This window comes from Petaurus breviceps, unplaced genomic scaffold, assembly GCF_028583685.1.
Source record: "Petaurus breviceps papuanus isolate PSGF00001 unplaced genomic scaffold, PetGlider_PUasm1.0 419, whole genome shotgun sequence".
NCBI classification, from domain to species: Eukaryota; Metazoa; Chordata; class Mammalia; order Diprotodontia; family Petauridae; genus Petaurus; species Petaurus breviceps.
In genome coordinates, this window is record NW_027186324.1 from 6,175,437 (window position 1) to 6,197,032 (window position 21,596).

At 39.5% G+C, this 21,596-nt stretch overlaps 1 protein-coding gene across 3 annotated transcripts in view; it reads left to right on the forward strand.

The window, feature by feature from the left end:
- The first annotated feature begins 1,969 nt into the window (after positions 1-1,969).
- The window catches only part of GLRA2 (glycine receptor alpha 2), a 288,190-nt gene continuing 268,563 nt past the window's right edge, over positions 1,970-21,596 (forward strand). For 2 of the 3 annotated variants that reach the window (XM_069100631.1, XM_069100633.1), the window contains exon 1: positions 1,970-2,407. In XM_069100631.1, coding sequence (XP_068956732.1) covers positions 2,383-2,407 — 25 coding nt within the window. In that variant the 5' untranslated portion in view covers positions 1,970-2,382. The remainder of the gene's footprint in view (positions 2,408-21,596) is intronic. The other variant, XM_069100632.1, reaches the window with a different exon arrangement.

Consider the following 21,596-nt stretch of genomic DNA (forward strand, 5'->3'; position numbering starts at 1 on the left):
CCTATTTCCCTCTAGGATCGCATACAAACTCCTCTAGCATTTAAAGCCCATCCCACCAGGCTCAAACCTACTGTTACACTATACTAATTCTTGTAGTTCTTACACTTATTTTCTGGCACTTTTTACTTATTTGTTTTCAAGCAATATATAGTCCTTGCTGTTTCTTACACATTACATCACCATGCTCAGTACCTTTCATTAGGCCAACCCCCTTGCCTGCAAAGCCCTTCTTCTCTACTTCATCTTCTTTCAACTGCTAATTCCTTTCAAAGATCAGTTTAAAATGCTCACTCCAACATGAAGCCTTTTCTGATTCCCCCATTTCTAATACCTCCTCTCCAAGGAGGCATTTATATGGCACTGACTATGTGCTGGACATGGTACTAAGCATTTTTTTACAATATTATCTCATTTGATTCTCACAATAACCCTGTGAGGTAGGTTCTGTTATTATCCCCACTTCATAGTTGAGGAAACTGAGGTGAACAGAGATGAAGTGACTTGTCCAGGGTCATACAGCTAGTCAGTGGTTGAGACTGAATTTGAATTTAGGTCTACCTGATTCCAGTTATATTTTAAAATATGCATTATATATGCATATATAAAACATATATTTATAGTATATAATATATAGTATATGTGTAAATATCAAATAATACATAGTAATGCATATGTATATATCAGATAATACATAGTACATACTTATATGAGTATATGTTGATTCTTCTCTAAAATATGATAGTGCTAATAACTAGTGTATACATAACTCTTACATGCTTCTCATATATCATCTAATTTGAGGCTCACAAAAAATTTATTAGGTAGATATTACTATTGATTCCATTTTACAGATGAGAAACCTGAAGTAGACGAAGGTTAAGTGACTTGATCAGGTGCTCACAGCTAGCATGTGACTGAAGCAGGGTGTGATGACTCCCTACTGCATGAGAGGCTGCTAGACGGTACGGAGGGTAAAGCACTGGGCCTGGAGTCAGGAAGATCTAAGTTCAAATCCAGCCTCAGACACTTACTAGCTACATCACCCTGGGCATTTCACTTAGCCTTTGTTTCCCTCAGTTTTCTGAGGATAATAACAGCACCTACCTCCTGGGGTTGCTGTAAGGTTCAAATGAGGCACTAATCACAAAGTACTTAGCAAAGTGCCCGGCACATAGTAGGCGCTATATAAATATTGGCCATGATGATGATGATGATGAAGACGATAATGTCTTCCAGAGTTCAAATCCAATTACCAGTGGGTCACTTAGTTGCCTAGAATACAGCAGAATATAAGGTTCTTGAGGACGGGGAGGCTTGGTTTCTACCTTCATTTCCCCACTGCCTAGCACAGATATTGGTACATTGTAGGCCCTTAAACATGCTTGTTGATGAATTGACTGGTCAAAGCCTTAAGACAATGAAATGGGAGCATCCTGAATGCTTTTCATCTTCGGCATGAGTCCTATGTTCCTTATTCCCTTCCTGGAGGAGCTGTGGGTTCTGCTATATCCTCCACAAATGGTACATTTAGATTTTGAGGAATGTGGATTTTATGAAATCGAAAAAGAAAGGCTTCTTACTGACTAGAAGCAGGATCCGCACACGTATCTGCTTTCCCCAATAAGTCTACTCAGGCTTCTTAACTGAGCCGATGCCAGTGATCCTGCTGATTTTGAATAGCTTGGAGCTTGTTTATCATTATTTGGACAAATCCAATCAGACCATTTGTAGATAGTTTCTTCCCATTAGTGAATGTGCCAGATGGGGCAAAAGCCAAACAGCTGGATATGAAGGAATGAATACCCTATATTCTGGAATCTTGTATAAGCAGCTCCAAGGTAATCATCATGTAAGAAACATGTATTAATCACCCATCTTATGCAATGTGCTCTGCGAGACAAGGGGTATATTGAAATGAAGCAAAGCTGTCCCTCCCTTGAAGAATTGACAGTCTGGAAGGGGAAGTACATAGACAATTATAGGACAAATTACAACATGAGAGCAACAATGTGAATCTGTGGCAGAGGGGTTGCAATGGGAGCACATCACAGAGGTCCAAGGGCAAGGGAAAGATCCTTTGCAGTTGGGAGAACCAAGGAGTGTGACCAGAGCTGGCCAGGGAAGGAAGGGAAGGATTTCAGTAAGTAGAGATATGAGGAGAGACTAATTCAGGTGTAGGGGAGAGCTTATGCAAACACAAGAGCAGGAGAAGGGGGAGGAATGTGAGTGTCACTGTTCATCTATACTGTAGAGTAAGTAAGGAGGGTGACAATGATAACTCACACTGATATGATGTGACACTTTCAAGTTTGCAGATCTCTACCCATAGTACTTCATTTGATCATCACAACAACCCTGGGTAATAGGTACTCCATTGCTTAGATGAGGAAATGTAAGCTGAGAGCAGGTAAGTGGCTTCTCAGTGGAATAAATATCTGATACAGGCTTTGAAAGTGTTCTCCTCTGACTCCACGTGTTTGTGGGGGTTGGGAAAAAGGAATAAGCGTAATAATAATATAGCACCTACTATGTGCTGGCCATGGTGCTGAGCCCTACTTAACAGTTGAGGAAACTGAAGTGAGCAGAGGTTAAGTGACTTGCCCAGTGTCACACAGCTGGTGAGTTACTGAGACTGAATTTGAACTTAGCTTTACCCAGTTCCAGGTGGGGTGCTCTATCCACTATACCACCTAGCTTCATTTGAGATCATAGCTGTTGCTGTTTATCCTTCATTCTCCAAGAGGACCAATGATATCAGAAGGGTGGTGCCTTGACTTGCAAGTGAATTGGATTTAATTGAGGCAGAGCTGTGCAAATTCATCAGCCTCAGTTTCTCTTACAGAGTCACTGAACTCCAATGGAAAAAAAAATAGATCAGGATGACGGGTGATGGCCCCCTGCATTTGAGATAGGAATTTGCATAAGAATTGCATTTGAGGTAGGAACTATGGAAATCTCAATTGGAGCTAAAGTACAGAGAGCCTTGGTCAGACTAAGGGGGTTATAGTTTTATTTTGTAATCAATGGAGATTCACTGAAGGATTCATTTTTAGGACAGGAGCATAGTCAGAGCTGTGCCCTAGGAAGATTATGGTGACAATGGTGTGAAACATGGACTGCGACACTATAGGCTAGTGGCAAGAATAGAGAGCTAACAAGAGACTGAACTTTGTTTTTGAACGGGGAAAGCAGAGTAATTGGAGTTAAGTGACTTGCCCAAGGTCACATGGCTAGTAAATGTGTCAAGTGCTTGAGGCTGGATTTGAACTCAGGTCCTCCTGACTCCAGGGCTGGTGCTCTATTCACTGTGCCACTTAGCTACCCTGAGAGACTTGAACTTCTAAAGTAAGAGTAGAAAGGAGGAGAGAATGTGAAACATACTGTGGAAGTAGAATTGGTAATTGACTGGGCTTGAAGGGTAACGTAATAGTAATTGAATTTAAAGATCCCCCCGTATTGGCTTGGTTTTTGCTTTGATTGTGTTAAAACCCAGAGCTTGTTAATCCCACTTGTGGGATGGACTTGTTGACGTGAAAAGAGAGGGCTGAACTGGGAGGAGCTGGTGACATAAATTTAGAGAGACAAAAGAAAAGAGAGAGGCAGAAGAACTTTTTGGAAGCAGCATCTTGGAGGCAGAGAGAGACTGAGAGGATTGCTGAGGGCCACTTTGAATTGCCCAGGACTTTTGAGAGCTGCCACCCAGAGCTGCCAAGGACTGAGGAGACATGGCTGTTATGCTGGTACTTTGTCTATTTTGATGTTGTTTTGCCAGATTTGTCCACTGGTGAAAGACAGTCCTGTTGTTGCAGAGGTCTTGGAACCTTGCTGTTGGTTCAGAGCTCCTGAGACTGTTCTGCAGACAGAGAGTGAATTCTTGAAGACACTGGCAATGTATCTTGTGGCCTTGCTAAGCTTTGTCTCCCCAGGAACAATGATTGCTGAGACCTTGCCATGGGTCAAGATGAAGAAAAGACCTCTCTTTGGGTATTAAATGCTGTGCTTAAGCTTGTTGTAACTCTGGGGTAGATTCAATTGTGATCCAAGGGTGGGGAACTTTTGACCTTTTTGTGCTCTGTGATTGAACAAATGAATGTACTTTACTTATGATTGGAAACTAATCTCCATTTGAGAAGAGGGGCTTTGTGGTGGACTAAATGAATATACAGCCTAGGGGTGGGGTAGTATTTAGAACAGGGACTTTGTGATTGATTAAATGAATGTAATGTCCAGGGGTGGGGTAGTACTTGATTAAATCACACTTGGTGAATGCTGTATTTTGAATTATGCTATATGTTGATTCTCTCTGTTCTTAATTTGTCACTGAATAAAATGGAGAGCAGTTATGCTGGTATTTTGAACCTTGGGAAGTTGCCTTTGCTTGGCATTACATTACAGGGAACAGTGTGAAAGAACTTTCAGAGATTAAGGGGTTTCAAAGAGTAGCTCACTGAGAAATCTCAAATATACCACATAAACCGAATTTGTCATCTTTTTCCTCTGAACACAATCCTCTTCTAAATTTTCTTTTTACTATCTACGGAACTCAGAATGGCAATTCTGGTGTCATCTTGCTAAAAGTCCCTCTCTTCCTTCAAGGCTCAGCTCCAAGACCACCTTTCACATGAAATCTTATGGTCTACCCGCCCCTGCTAGTGCCCTCCTACCCAAACTGCCTTGGATCGAACTACTTGCTATTTATTTGCATTTATTCCTTTCACATTTATTCTTCACATATTTGTATATTACTTCTCTCCCTCATTAGCATGTACACTCCTAGAAAGAAGGGGTTATTTCCATTTTCATTCATTCATCTTGGTCTTTGCATCCCTAGCACCCATCACAGTGCCTCATGGTAGGCCCTTAATAAATGAGCGCTGATTGATCGACTCCTCATTCTCACTCACCACCAGAGGTTCAATAATAATTTCTATACAAATGATTCTCAGTTCTACTTATCCAGCCCTATTCTCTTTCCTGGCTTTGTCTCATATTATTAATTGCCTATTCAGAATTTCAAATGGGATGTCACACAAACATCAAATTCAACATGCCCAAAACAGAATTTGCCTCCAAATCTTTCCTGCTTCCAAAATTCCACTTTACTTTGTGGGGCACTACCATACTTCTCACCCTTATAACTTTGGGGTTATCCCTGACTGATCACCTGTATTCATCCCAATTACTGCCAAGTCTTATAATTTTCAATCTTCATATCTTTTGTTTACCCTGACTACTGCAAAACCTACCTATTTGGTTTTTTTCTTTCCCCTTCAATCAATCCCCCAAACTGTCGCAAATGTGATTTTCCTAGACCAAGGGTGTGTCTGACCATTGGGCACTCACCTACCCTTCCTCTTCTGTCAAATCAACAAACTTGGATAGTTCCTCATTAGCATTAGGATCAAATATAGACTTCTGTGCCTGACACCTAAAGTTCTTTTAGACCTTGCCTATTCCCACCTTTTCAGTCTCCTTACACACTTTATTCTATTATGCTCCTTACTTTATACTTTTTACTTATATTTTTACTCCTTAATCTACTTTATACTCTTTATGGTATAACCATATTGGTCAATTTGCTGTTCCTCAACACAACATTCAATCTCCCATCTCTGAGCCTTTGCACTGCATGTGCCCCATTACTGGAGTGCCACTAGCTTTATCTCCACCTGGTAGATCCCTCTTTTCCTTAAAAACTTAGTTGGAGCACTGCCTTCTACATGAAATATTTCCTAATTTCCTAAGCTTTTATAGTACACTCTACTCTTAAATTTATTTTGTATATGTTCCATATTTGTGTGTTTGTGTTGTATCTCCCATTAGAATACAAGCTACTTGAAGGCAGGTCCATCCCCAGTGCTTAACCCAATGGCAGGCATAAGTAGAAACTTAATAAATACTTATTTATTGACTGATTGAGAATCATAGTTTTAGGAGAAATAAGAAAATTAGTGGGAGGGAAGAAAAGCCATTTGAATATATGAGTTTGGGATGACTGCATGATATCCATGTGAAATCTTTCAAAGGGGCACTAAGAAAAGGAACAACAAAATTAATCAGAAAAGTCATTGTATATCTTGATAAAAGCCTCCTCGTCTTTTGTGGAAATGGTTTAGGAATGTATTTTTTTCTTCCAAGTATGTTGATTTTCAAATGGCCAAATTTTGTTTGCAAGGTTCATATTAATTAGTACCCCAGAGGGGATACATGAAATCAAAAATAATCTTCACACTATATTTTGACCAAGAATTTCAACCATCTCTCCCCTCAAAGTCATTACTAAAATTTCCAAGAATTTGTAACATTGCCACGCTTGTTTTCCCTGCCTATTACTAGTTAAGGATGTTAATGAATCCTAAAATGATTATGAGGAATAGGCATGAGGAGGACCAGGAAAAAATGCAAATAATTCTCAAATTTTATAAATATCTCTATAAGTTTCTACTTGCCTCAGTTTCCTCAACTATAAAATGAGGGTGGTAATGATAGGACCTACCTTACAAGGTTGTTGTGAGGAGAAATAATATTTTTAAAGTTCTTATCACGGTGCCTGGCACATATCAGCCCTTAATAAATGCTTCTTGCCTCTCCCACACACTTACATTTAATTTTTACTAAGATGTGTTAAAAAGAAATGAATGAATTGCAATCTGCCCCAGTGAATTGACCATCCATATCAGTGAGATTTGGCATCCATCCACATGTAAAAATATAAGAAGTTTTGGTGGTTAAAATTCCCAAAGTTGGAGATCAAGTTCCCTATCCTACACTTGATGGAGGATGGGGGGAGAAGAAAGGAGTAGTGTGTAGGAGTTATGGATTTGCTTTTTTTAAATGTTAATTTCACATATTTGACAACTGGCATTTTTGTAATAATTTTTCTAACCTTTTATCAATACAGATTTGTGATGCATTTAACTTTGTATGGAGAAAAATGCCAACTGTGAAGCGACATATTAGAATGCCCTTCCATCTGGCACTTTTATTATATACCAAGACCCATCTCTTCCAGTAATGACATCTGATGCTTTGGGGAAAATATACTTACCAACCTCAATCAAATTGACAAAAAGGGAAAATTCCTTTCTGATTCAGCATAAGGCCTGAAGTCTACGATTTGATTCTCCTTATAATTTCCTTCAAATGTTAATGAAAGCCTGAGATTGCCTAGGGAATAGAGGAAAGGAGGCTTTGATGGTTCCCTACTGTGGCACACACTATATTGAAAATAATGGCTGAGCCTGAGTCTGCTGTTTGAAAACATTGCATTTGGTCTCTTTAAGTAGATATACTTGTAGCTCAACTATTTGGAGTTGGGTTCAACTCTTAGCTGTCATTTCCTGTGCCATGAATCACTGAGAACTTATTTCCCCTCTCTAACTCTCAGTTTTCACATCTATGAAATGGGGGTAATAATAGATGCACTATCTACATCAATGTGTTGCTATGAAAAGAGCTTTACAACTTTAAAATGCTATTTAAAAGCCTGAAGAGATATGGTCAACTCATAGCACTTCAAAACATTAATGGTACAACTAAGGGAGAGAGCTACACAAGATGTGCTGACAGAGGTAACTCATTTCAGTAAAGAGGATAGGGTAATAAAATATTCAGAGCTAGGAGAATGACTATTCAAAATTATTAGTGAATCAAATGCAGGAGAACATGGGATGAGGCAGAAGTTGGAATAGTCGTGTTTTTTCCCAAATTAAAGCCTTGTGGAGTAAATCTGGAGCCAAAACAGAAAAGAAAGTCCCTTCTCCAGTGACCTAGAGAGTTGACAGAAAAGAGAGCTCAATATGGGCCTCAGGGTATGGTAGGATGGAACAGCAGAAAAAACAGATTGTAAAGGTCAGGCTAAGAAGAGGACACCCCTAACTGAACTCCGAGTAAAATAAAGCCTGGAAGGGACTGTTTAATGCTCAAAACTATACCAAGTCAGTTGAACAATATGAGATTTTACACCTGAGTTTGCTCTGTATAGTTTGCACCCAAGATTGTCTCACAGGGTGATAATGATTATTTGAGCATTTGAAGAGTTTCTAAGGGCAGGGCATTTTGATAGAAAGAATGGAAGCTCCTTGGGGTAGGACAAAGTTTTGTCTTTGCATCCTCAGTGCCTAAGGTGGTGGCTGGCACATAGTAGGACATCAGTAAATGATTGGTGATTGATTTATATAGTGTAGACACAGTGGGGAAATGGTTCTACTGGAAAAACCAAAATGAAGGAAAGCATGAGCATGTACCTGAGTACATTGTATTTGAAGCATAACAGTGACTGGGGTTTGTAATTGTTTGGTTTAAGCTTCCTTTTGGATGGCCCATACTCTCCAGAAGGGAGGTCACTCTTTCCCAGTTTCTTGCTTCAGGTATCCCTGTGGGTTTATTTTTCTCCTAGGCAACAAGTTTTCTCTGACCCCCACGAGGAAGTGAAGTTTCTTTGAATCTGGAGAGAACAGGAGGGAAATGCGGTTGCCTTAGTCCAACTTAGTCCATATCTTCCATGCACAGAAGGGCAAGTGGTTCCCAGCACATTGGAGAAAGGAGCTTATAAGAGGATGTGATGAAGTGAGGTAGTGCCCCCAATAGAAGATTTCTTCAGTCAAGTTTCTACTTCATCTTTTCATGAGGAGCTTTTGCTGCCTATTCCCAAGGGTCTTTGGAGACAAAGTCTACTGGCAGACAGATGATTCTGGCACCTCCTTGCTTCTTGCCCTTGGGAACTCTGAGGGCTGTGCTCATGTTTGAAAAGATAATCTCTCTTGCCATCTGAAGGGAAGGCGAGAACTGAAATCTCATATAAGGCGATAGTTTCTCCTTTGCCCTAGCCTTCTCATTAATCCTGTTTCACATTTCCTATTTCTGTTTTTAAAATTTAATCTCTGTTCACTTCCTATATTGGAAACTGTTCTCAAAAAGAAAACTGTTTCTCTACAATATCATTCAGTATGTGTGGATGTGTCCTTGGGGGAACTGTACTGACACATTGGAGAAAGAAGCTGGTTTCCCAGGGACACAGGGAGAGACAAGGAAATTGTCTTTCCAAATCCCTGTTCTCTTTTAGTAAGCATCCTGGGTCCTAAAATCAACCTATGTGATTTTATTGATAATTGTATAAGACTCTTCAAAATTAGGGAAAAAAGAATAAACTACATGAATCTGAACCATTTTGGATTCTCCTGGAAAAAGAATGAGTTAAGCCATGATTTTAGGGGGTGGGGGATTACTTATGGAGAAACTTTCTTTCTAAACTCTCATGAGGCATTTGGGCTAAGGCAACCTCATTTACCTCCTGTTTTCTTCTCTCCAGATTCAAAGAAACTTCTCTTCCTCATGGGGGTCAGAGAAAACATGATGCCTAGGAGAAAAATAAACCCATAGGGATACCTGAAGCAAGAAACTGGGAAAGAGTGGCCTCCCTTCTGGAGAGTATGGACCATCCAAAAGGAAGCTTAAACCAAACAATTACAAACCCCAGTCACTGTTATGCTTCAAATACAATGTACTCGGGTACATGCTTGTGCCTTTCTTCATTTTGGTTTTTCCAGTAGAACCATTTCCCCACTGTGTCTACACTATATAAATCAATCACCAATCATTTACTGATGTCCTACTATGTGCCAGCCACCACCTTAGGCACTGAGGATACAAAGACAAAACTTAAAGTCCTTCCCCCAAGGAACTTCCATTCTTTCTATCAAAATGCCCTGCCCTTAGAAACTCTTCAAATGCTTAAATAATCATTATCACCCTCTGAGACAATCTTGGGTACAAACTATACACAATAAACTCAGGTGTCAAATCTCATATTATTCAACTGACTTGGTATAGTTTTGAGCATTAAACAGTCCCTTCCAGGCTTTATTTTACTGTGAGTTCAGTTAGGGGTGTCCTCTTCTTAGCCTGACCTTTACAATCATTGTTTTTTTCTGCTGCTCCATCCTACCATACCCTGGGGCCCATATTGAGCTCTCTTTTCTGTCAACTCTCTAGGTCACTGGAGAAGGGACTTTCCTGTTTTGGCTCCAGATTTACTCCACTAGGCTTTAATTTGGGAAAAAAAACACAGGTATTCCAACTTCTGCCTCATCCCATGTTCTCCTGCATTTGATTCATTAATATTTTTTATTTGCCTTTTGGAAGCCAATTGGGGTTAAGTAACATGCCCAAGGTTACATGGCTAGTTTTTTGTTTTTTTGTTTTGTTTTGTTTTTTTCTGTGTGTGGGTGTTAAGTGTCTGAGGCCGGAACCAAACTCTGGTCCTCCTGACTCCGGGCCGGCGCTTTATTCACTGCACCACCTAGCCACCCTCATTAATAATTTTAATAGTCATTCTCCTGGCTCTGGATATTTTATTACCCTATCCTCTTCACTGAAATGAGTTACCTCTGTCAACACATCTTGTGTGGCTCTCTCCCTTAGCACTCACTTCTCATTTCTGCTTTCAATGCATTTCTTTTTGTATAGGTAGCCCAAGATTCTACGATTTCATTTATTTCACTCTGTGCTCTCTTCTCTTTTGCAGAACCTTGAATTTCTTGGGGGTATTCATCTAAAGACCCATCCAACTTTCCAAATACTATTTCCAAATTCCTTGAAAAATCCCTCTCATTTCATCACAATTCCATTTACAAATATTCTCATCCCACTTGTCCAATCTCCCTATCTGGGACTCTCCACACTAGCTGCTAATTCTTAGCTTCAGATACATAATTGACTTGTATAGGTAATTGGGTCCTTCTTGAGTAGCACTCTGTTCAGGGCTAGGGGTAAGTAGTGTTATATTGGACTAGATGTAGGGTATGAATCAATTGTTATCATGGGGAACCATATCTATAAAAACAGAATATGACCTGGTCAAAGATTTTGTAAGACTAGAAAGATCTTTTGTAAGGTCAATTGATGTACAATTGAATTTTAAAAATACTACTATATGTAAGGAACTGTATGATGTCTGGGAGATACAACAATGAAAAATAGCATTATCCCTACCCTCAAGGAGCTTATGGTCTAATACAGGAATATGCCATGTGTATAAGTAATAATAAGAGTAATAATAACAGTTAGAGTATGCAGGTATTAAGGAGATGTCCAGACAAAATGCTCTAAGAATATTTGGGAGGGGAAATATAGCTTCCAAATGAGAGAACTAGGAAAGTTGTATTTTTTTTTCTTTTTTAAGGTAAACTAGCCATTTTGTCTTCCTCTGAGGGGTTCAGAGGTGTTGATGTACATATAGCTTTTTACATGGACTTTGGAGGCAAACTTGGGGCAACATCTACACTTCTTTTTTTACCTTTTGGAGGGCAATTGGGGTTAAGTAACTTGCCCAAAGTTACACAGCTAGTATTTTTGTGTGGGTGTTAAGTGTTTGAGGCCGAGACCGAACTCGGGTCCTCCTGACTCTGGGGCCGGCACTTTTACTCACTGCACCACCTAGCTGCCCCAACATCTACACTTCTGAATTGGGGTGTGGAGAGTGTTCAATCTTTTCCTGCTTACTGGGATAGGCTCCTCACCATCTTTCTGTGCACTACACAGGTGACACAGAAACACAGTTTCATCTGTAACTTAAACAGTACATAGAAGTCAATGATGCTAGTTTCAGAAAGATCCTTAAGGCAGTAGCTGCTATGATATTTGCTATGATATTGCAGGGGATGAGCTTTTTGATGACCTTGTCCTTGGGAAGTACAATTAGTGAACTGAATAGCCAATATATGTCCTTAGTTCTTCTTGGTGTGCTCATTATTGCTAACTCTCCTCTTCTTGATCATCTTGTAAGCAAGAAACAGTGAGGTCTTCCTAGAAGAGGAAGAACATTACATAAGACTTGAAGAATCTCATTTCATCCATGAGGAATTATCTACATGAATGCAACAGAGTACAAGAGAGTGCTGGGCAAGATGGAAGAGTGTGTGTGTGTGTGAGATTCCATTTGACTAAAATAAACAGTTTGTGAATGGTAACATATGTAATAAGCTTGGAAAGGCTATATTTGAAGTACATATGGAGAAATTTGAATGGCAAGCTATCCTATAGGTAACACGGAGCCAATGAAAGTTTTCTAATTAGGGAAATGACATTATTAGAACTAAGAAATCATGTTGGAAGCTGTGTAGATGTTGTATTGGAGAAGAGAGAGACTGGAGGCAGGTAGAGTAATTGAGAGGCTATTATAATAGTACCAGTGAGTGATTATAAGGGCCTGAGGTGGGGTAGTAGAAATGTCTGTGGAGGAGGGATGGGTAGGTGGGGGAGAAGATGTGGAATTAGAATGGATTTGGGTTGTAGAGATTAAGCAGAGTGAAGAGCTAAGGGTAGTGTCAAGGTTTCAAACATGAGTGACTGAGATGGTGTGGTGGTGCCCACAACAGAACCAGGGAAGTTATAGGGAAAGATAAATGTAGAAGGAAGATGATGGCTCCTGTTTTCAACATGTTGAGTTTGGGAATCTAATGAAATATCCACAAGGAGAAATAATAAGGAAGTTAGGGGGTTACTTGCATATAGAAGCTTGATAGAGTAAGACTTTCTATTCTGATTAGCTTACCCTGGTCAGCTCAGAGGCATTCAGAGTCCTTAAAGGCTGCAGGTCAATTCAAGTAGCCCTGGTTTCTCTGAGAATTTGTCATCCTGACCCTTCCATAAACCTTCAATGTCACTGTCTGAGGATGTAACCATGTCCTTGGGCCAAACAGGAAGCTCGATTGCAGTCTCAATTTCTTCTCTGGTAGTGGATGTCCTCTTCACCCTGTTTCACCATCTAGGTTATCCCTCTGTTTTTAGAAAATGAATCCTTATACTTTGTGACTTGATCATCCTCTGTCAGAAGAGATGACAGGCAGTGAGCCATGTAGTCCCAACATAGTCCCTGTACTATTTATTAGAATACTTGGAGGTGGGGGGGGGGGGGTGCGGAGTCAAGATGGCAGAGGAGAAGCAGGACCTCCCCGCTGCTCCAGCTTCCACCTTCACCAATCCATGTAAAAGGGGACTCTGAACAAACTTTGGAACTGCAGAACCCACAAAATGACACAGAGGAGCTAACCTCCCACTAAGGACAGCCCGGCAGGCCACAGCCAGCAGAGTGCTCTGGGAGCCGAGCCCAGCCCCACCCACGGCTTTAGCCCCAGGGCGGACCTAACTAGCCACAGGCCAGAGGGACTCCAGATCAGCAGCAGCTGTGGCCCTTTCCAGATTTATCAACACACAGATGGGAAGGACAAAGTGAGAGGTCAGTGCAGTCTGGAGTTTGGGACCCAGTAAGTGGGAGTGCGTAGATTTTGCCCCTGGGGTGAGAAGCTACTTAGGTGCAGCACAGCCAGCCAGCACCATGTGGCACCTACAGCTCCTGGCCTGCAGAGTGTAGGGGGACCAAGTGACCAGTCAGAGGGGTAATCACTCTTGCTTTAAACTTCTTGGATCTGGATTATATTCTAGGGTGGAGAACCTGGGGTGTGTGTCCAGCTTGCCAGAGTGTGTGGAGACCTCAGAGACGGCACCCCTCTAATACCTCTGGCAGCTGAGAAAACCCCAGCATTTGGGATGAAAGTTCCCCTGTCTGGTGGCAGAGTCCTACTGTGGCAAAAAGCCCAGGGGTCAAGTGAATGAGGGGCGACATGACCAGGCAAAGGAAACAAAGCAGACAGAAGATTCCAACATTAGACTCCTATTTTGGGGACAAAAAGGAGCAAGGTATGGAACAGGAGGAAGACAGTGAAGTCAGAAGTCCTGCACCAAAAGCTTCAAAGGAAAATACGAGCTGGTTATAGGCCATAGAGGACCTTAAGAAGCAGATAAGAGAAGTGGAGGAAAAATTGGGAAGAGAAATAAGAATGATGCAAGAAAATTATGAAATTAGAGTCAACAGCCTGACTGAGGAAAATAACACCTTAAAAAATAGACTAACTCAAATGGCAAAAGGGGCTTACTCAAAAAGGCAATGAGGAGAAGAATGCCTTAAAAAGCTGAATTTGCCAGATGGAAAAAGAATCTCAAATGCTCACTGAGGAGAATCATTGCTTCAGAATTAGATTGGAGCAAATGGAAGCTAATGACTTTAAGAGAAATAAAGATGCTGTAAAACAGATCCAAACACATGAAAGAATAGAAGGCAATGTGAAATATGTCATGGGAAAAACCACTGACCTGGAAAATAGATCCAGGAGAGACAATTTAAAAATCATTGGGCTACCTGAAAGCCATGATCAAAGTAAGAACCTAGAAATCATCCTCCAGGAAGTTCTCAAAGAAAACTGCCCTGATGTTTTAGAACCAAAGGACAAAATAGAGGTTGAAAGAATCCACTGATCACCTCCTGAAAAAGACCCCAAAAAAGAAAATTCCTAGGAATATTATAGCCAGGTTCCAGAATTCCCAGATTAAGGAGAGAATATTACAAGCAGCCAGGAAGAAACAATTTGAATATTGTGGAAACACAATCATGATAACTCAAGATCTGGCAGCTTCTACCCTGAGGGATCGAAGGGCTTGGAATATCATATTCTGCAGGTCAAAGGAGCTAGGATTAAATCCAAGAGTCACCTACCCAGCTGAGTATCATGTTTCAGTGGAAAATATGGTCATTCAGTGGAACAGAGGACTCTCAAGCATTCTTGCTGAAAAAACCAGAGTTGAATAGAAAATTTGAAATTCAGATACAAGAAGCAAGAGAAGCATGCGAAGGTAAACAGGGAAAAGAAATCATAAGGAACTTATCAAAGTTGAACTATTAACATGGGGTAAACTATCTCATATAGAAGAGGCAAGGGAAAATGATTACAATGCAGGGGAAGAACAGGAAGGCAGAAGGGAATGGGCCAACCTTATTCCCATTGAATTTGGCTTGAGGAGGGAATGAAAGAAACACTAAATAGGGTATCTCACCATACAGGAGAGTAGGGGTGGAAGGGGATGAGAGGGGGGATGATGGAAGGAAGGCTGGGGGGGAGGGAATCTGGAAGCATCCACTTTTGAAAAGGGACCGGATCAAAGTAGAGAATAGAAGAAGTGGGAGGTGGGATAGGAGGGAGGATAATATTGTCAGTCTTTTACAATATATCTACTATGTTATTGTTTTGCATTAGCTACACATGTACAACCTATACTGAACTGCTTATCTTCCCATAAAGGGTGTGTAGCAAGGGAGGAAGGGAATGAATCTGGAATTCAAAGTTTTAAAATCAAATATTCAAATATATATATATATACTATTATTAATATTATTTTACATGTAATAGGGAAATAAGATATATAGGCACTGAGGCTTAGTGATCCACTGGAAACATCAAAAGGGGTATGGGAGAAAATATGGGAGAGAGCAGATTGGGGGAGGGGATATCCTGTGGTACTGCTATTTTGGGGCAGTGGGTAGGGGAAAAATGGGTAGAAAATTTGTAACTCAAAATATGGCAGAAATGAATGATGTAAATCAGAAATTAATAAAGCATTTGGAAAAAAATATATAGTTGGAGGTGGAGAGAAAATGGATAGTAGATTAGAGATCTGGTCTTGAGTAAGAAAAATCTATGTTTATATCCTGCCTCTGACATGTGTAGGCTCATGGCGCAACGCAAGTCACTTAATTTCTCAGCACTTCTAAGCAACTTTCTAAGACTATTAAGTTGCTAACTACTTGCTACTCTGCTTTAGTGGAGAAACTTTCCTCACCTGGAGGCTCCTATGTTTTTGATCTGTATCTGGCAGATAAATAAACAAGAGCCATTTCACAATGGGGATTCATTTATTGCCATGGCTACTGATAAAAGTAGAAAAAATGACATATTCTAGTAAGAAGATCAGTAGACTGAATTTGCCCAAAATTTTTTTTTCTGTTTCCATGGGTCACTCACCCTCTCTGTGCTTCCATTTCCCCACCTGTCAGATGGAGAGAATTTCTTCTTCTTTACATTTCATAAGAAGGAATATGCAGTGAATCGAAAGCTAAGCTTGCATTTACAAATACCTGAGTTCAAATTGTGCCTGTAGCACTAGCTGTGGACCCTAGGAAAATCACACAACTTCTCTTCTTCTATAAAATCGTGATAATAATCGCCCCTACCTTACAGAGGTATTCTGTGCAGTACCAAAGATAAAGTGTGATTGTGTCTTTTAAAGTGCTTTACAAACAGGCGAGTTCTATGGAAATTGAATTGTTATTAAGGATCTTCATGATGACAAAAGAGAGAATAACTGTGAAAATACTTAGGAAATAGGCTATGCAAGTGTGCCATCTGGGTACTTATTCCTTGCACATGCATGAACATATCTTGCATCCTAATTTCAGGGTGTTTCCCTTTGCTGAAGGGGGAAAAATTATGCTGTCCTAGTTGTGAGCATAGGAGAGTGCAAGTCAGGAATTCTGGTTTCTATTTTTGGTTCTGTTGCTGACACAGAAAACCTCCAAACAGTAGAATAGTGACCTTCCCACCCTCAGAGCCCTATTGAAGATTACTTAATTAACAGGACAAATTTCCACTTGTTGAAGCTGAACATGAACAAATGAGGAAAATGAGAGTCCAGATATTCGTTGGCAAAGAAGGTGCTACTATATCTATTAGTTCAGAGACATGGACGGCCCAAGGCTACCCATCCTGGCAGTGCTGGGGTCCAGCAAAGGATCAAGGTCTCCAAACTCCCAATGTTCAGTGCCTAAAATCCTGTAGTCTCTTTAATAAATCCTTCTGGAAAACATGAGCCTCATTTCAAATGAGCTGTTTATCAAGTGGGTTTATATAACCAAATAATTTTGAGAATTGGAACAGAGATGATTGAATAAATGATTCAATTTATCCAATGATTATTTTCAGTGTGGGCTTTCTTTTTTCTCCAAGAGTTATTACTCATGATTAATTTTTATCCTGGTCTTTTCTTTGACTCCTTGTGTGGTAGCAGGGATTTTAGGAAGAATGACAGAGTTGAGGTAGCTAATACAAGTTCATTTGACCTCTTAATAGTGTGAAAATGTCAAGGCTGAGATCAGAAAATGCTCTTTTGATGAAGGAGTGAGACAGGTCTTCAGCAAAATTGACTGCAGGTAAATGGTTCAAAGAACAATCTTAGCAGAAAGTTAAAGCAAGAAAAGATGTTTGGACTCTTAACCTGGCCACTCTTATTTGCAAATGAAGGAACTGAGGCCAGGACAAGTCAGATTCCTTGCCTAAAGCTTCATAGTGTCAGAGCAGGGTCTAGAACTGTGACTCAGGCCAGTGAGGTTATCTCTGCCTCATTCCCTCTTTGAGGTTGTATTGGGATCAATGGACTATATCTCAGAGCCTAGCTCCTCGAGTTATGTGGTTTGTGTGACTGTGAAGTGTTTTATAGTAGTTTTCTAATTTTATTGAGCTCTCTCCAGAGTTAAAAAAAATCCTCCTGAGTCTTCTCAAAAAGAGAAGAGACAATTGATAGAAATGAGAGAGACAATTGATATAAATGAGAGAGAGACAGAGAAACAGAGACAGAGAGCTATCCTGTGATGCTTGGGGAATGAAGGCAGATTGATAGGACCAAATGACTTGTATTACTAGAGAAGTTGATTTTAAATGAAAAGAAAAGAAATGAGAGTTTCTAATGAGTACATATGTCATTTTCCTCAATGTTTAAAACTACAGAGACAAAATAGCACAGATAGATCCTGACTTTTTATTTCTAATGATTTGTTCATAATTGCCAGTATACTGAAATAAAAACATGTTCATCCATTCCATAAGCATCTATTAAGTAGACATCTGCTAACACTGTGTTAGTAATCATTTTTAGCCTCAAGGAGCTTTATGTCACTCAAATATTCATATTTATCTGTGGTTTCATCACTTTGGAAATACCCTTTCACCATGCTTGCCATCCCATGCAATTCTTGTCCACATTTTCCAATAATATTAACAAAAGCGCCCACCCAACATGCTTGAGAGCCCCCCCCCCCCACTTTCCTGGATGTTTTGAGGGTATTGGAGGAATTTCCATCTCCCTGTTATCTCTCATTCTCTGATTGCTCTTCTGGCCCTGTCATTGAATTCCTTGGTGGTAGGTTTTACTCCTATTGCTGACACAGAAAATCCCCAAATAGTAGAATAATGACCTTCACACCCACAGAACTTGAGCCCTACGTTAATTAACAAGACAAATCCCCACTTGTTGAAGCTGCACATGAATAGATGAGGAAAATGAAAGCTCAGATATTATCAATCAGCAAAGAGGTTCATCTCTTATTCTTGACACGAGATCAATCCATCTTCTTTTCCTATTTCTTGGTGATGTCTTTTACTCCCATTCTTCTTCATAGTTCATCATTGATTATGTAGGTTCTTGGAGCCTCCTCCCATTCACCATACACCTCTCATTTACTTCCTGTATAATAGTCATTATTCATTCTTTAGAGGTATTTGTATTCCACGTCTCACTATTATTGAGCAATATTGTTAGACTGTTAATATTTAAATGATGGTCCTTTGCTTTCATAGTAACCTTAGGGTCAATAAAGTAGCTTTACAGTTTTCTAGAGGCAATCCAGTCTACTCTTCTATTCCAATTCAACTCTGGGCCCAAACTGTTATCCATCTGTACTGTCTATCCCAAATAAGCTCTATAGGGTATTTATCCAAATGCATGTTAAAACATGAACAACAGGAATGGCTAGGTGGCACAATGAATAGAGCACTGGCCCTGGAGTCAGGAGGACCTGAGTTCAAATGCGGTCTCAGACACTTGACATACTTACTAGCTGTGTGACCTTGAGCAAGTCACTTAACCCCAATTGCCTTGCTTTTACCCTTCCAATAAAAATAAAAACCAAAACATGGATAATAGACATCCTTCATCCACTTGGTCTTTATTGTGTGGCTAGACAGGTTAAATTTCTTTGAATAATTGGAATCTCTGTAATTTTCTGGAGTCCTACATAATTAGCACAATGCTATTCTCAAGCGGAACCATCAGGAGACCTTACCATCTGCAGATAATGCCTACTTGATGCAGGCATGTACATGTTCTTCATAAAGATTTTGAATAATGGGAGAGTATATAGGTCAATAATTATTATTATTCTTTTGGTTACTCTTTTCAGTATTATAGGATCATATATTTAGGGTTCCAAGAAGATTTTAGAGGCAAGGGAGAGATGGAGCAGCTGGCAAAAGATCATCTGAGACTTGAGAAGCCATCAAGAGACATTAGGGGTCAGCAACTCCAATCCTCTCATATTACAAATGTGGGAACCAAGACCAAGAGAGATTAAGTGACTTGCCTATGGTCAGACAGTTAGTAATTATCAAAGGTAGGATTTGAATCTAAGTCTTGCTGACTTTCAGTCTAGTACTGGATCCACAACAACATAATATTATTAATGAAGTAGAATGTGTTTACATGCCTTTGGCATCTTCCTTTTCTGTTATTTGACCTCTTTGTGATATTTATTAATTCTTTGGAGGTAGGCATATTTTTACACCTAGTATATTGGCTCTTCAATGCTCCTACAAATAGGTCACTTCCATTATGGATCTCCTTTGAATGTACTTCATCCGATCCAACTACTTTTCCCATCTTTGTTCTCTTGAGCATCATATATATCACTTTTGTAAGCCCCTCCATGACTTCAAAGTGCTTCCCTGTCATTGACTGATAAAATAGTTTGTTAAAATGGATTTTGCGAATCTTTCATGTCATACGTCTGCCTATATTCATCCTTCCGTTTTTAACTCTGAATGCCTTTGTGTTGATATTGCTCAGTTGGACATTTTGCCGAGCTTTCATTAAACTCTTGTTGTTTTAGCTTTCATTGCTTCTTTCTGTTTTATGAGACAGTACTGCTCATTATTATTCACCATTCTTCTTCATAACATTCTACAAAGAAGTCTATATTCTAACCCAGAGCTGTTTTTGGTAGGCATCTCTTTTTATTTTGCGAGTAAGTCAGATGTTTATTGACTAACATTTTCTGGGCTCTTTTGATCTCCTTGTTGTGGTAATTTCTTTACATGAATCAAATTTCTAGATAAAAACTACTGGTATAAATATCAGTTGAGTTCATACCAGTCTTTTCTCTTATCTATTTCCTGCTTTTAAAAAATGTCTAATTACTTGTTTAAAAAGCTTAGAGTGAAGTCATTTCACTTGTATACCATATCTTTTTCTCATTCTTCTTTTTTGTTTTATTGTAATTCTGTTCTTTGCTCTGACACATTGATAGTCTGACTGTACATGGACAGCTGGCTCAGAAATAAGTCCCTGTAATGGGAATGTAAATTTGAAGATCTTCCCTGCCCCTAGGCTAAAGTGCACCTGGAGCCTGGGGTGGGAGGCTTGTTTTTCAGTAAATACTTCTTGATTGGCCAGTGAGTCAATAAAGTTGTTACATTCTCTGAGCCAGGAGAAGGCTATATAAGCCCTGATGTGTAGCTTTGTTTTTGGGGCTCACTTTGAGAAGTGTTCTGTGATTTGATCAGATGAGACTCTGGAAAGCTGTTGCCCAGAGCCCCCCGGCTTTGAAACCCAGATGTTGTTTGGTATGGATGTAATGGTTGGACAGTGTGGAAACTATTTGGTCTGTTTCTGTCTTGATAATTCTGTCTGTATATTCTGAAGTTCGGGGTGCTGACCTTTTCCCCTGGAACTAGGTGAACAATACATGTTTGACTGTTTAAAGTAAGCTTGTTAACCCATTTTGAGTTGCTTTCCTTTATCAAAGCAGATCCAAGAACCTGTATTGGCAGCAAACCCTGAGGATGCTTGGGGTGCCTGCTGTTACAGTCCCATCTCAATAAAAACTCTTTTCTTTTCTGTAAGATACAATCAATTACATCCTTTATGGATTTTTTATATACTCCTTATTAAGCAACTACCAATTTTGAGTGATGTGGACTTTCCTTGTAATCTCTCATTCTTTGGTCTCTCTTATTCCTTCTCCTAGAACCATGTTTCCTTACATATTTCTCCACCCTTACCTATTCCCACTTTTTAAAATTGAATTTACCAACTATCACAGTGTATGTTGATTTGATTTGGTGGATCTTTTTCAAGATCTTCATGGAATATCTTTACTACTTCATTCTTAGTAATTACTTTTAACAAACAAGCCACAATTATTATCATGGTACCCTTTTCCCTAATGCTTATCATTAGTACTGTAAAAACTTAATAACCAAATATTCCATGGGATATTTCTTGTTGTCTTGGGGTACATGATGACCCATAGCAATAATTCCTTTCTTTGTCTCCAAGGAGTACACGAGTCATTCTTTTTTTCTTTTGAAAATGAAATATATAACTTTTATTATTTTGCTGCTTTTTTCATTTTTAAAATGTTTTATTAAATTCTGATTTACATCATTCATTTCCACCAGATTTTGAGTTACAAATTTTCTCCCCATTTTTAGCCTACCCACTGCCCCAAAATAGCAGTCCCACATAGATATCCCCTCCTCCAATCTGCTCTCTCCCATATTTTCTCCCATACCCCTTTCAACTTTTCCAGTAGGTCATGATGGATCTCTATGCCCCAGTGCCAGTATAACTTATTTCCCAATTACATGTACAATAGTATTGATAATAGAGTATATATATATATATATATATATATATATATATATATATATATATAT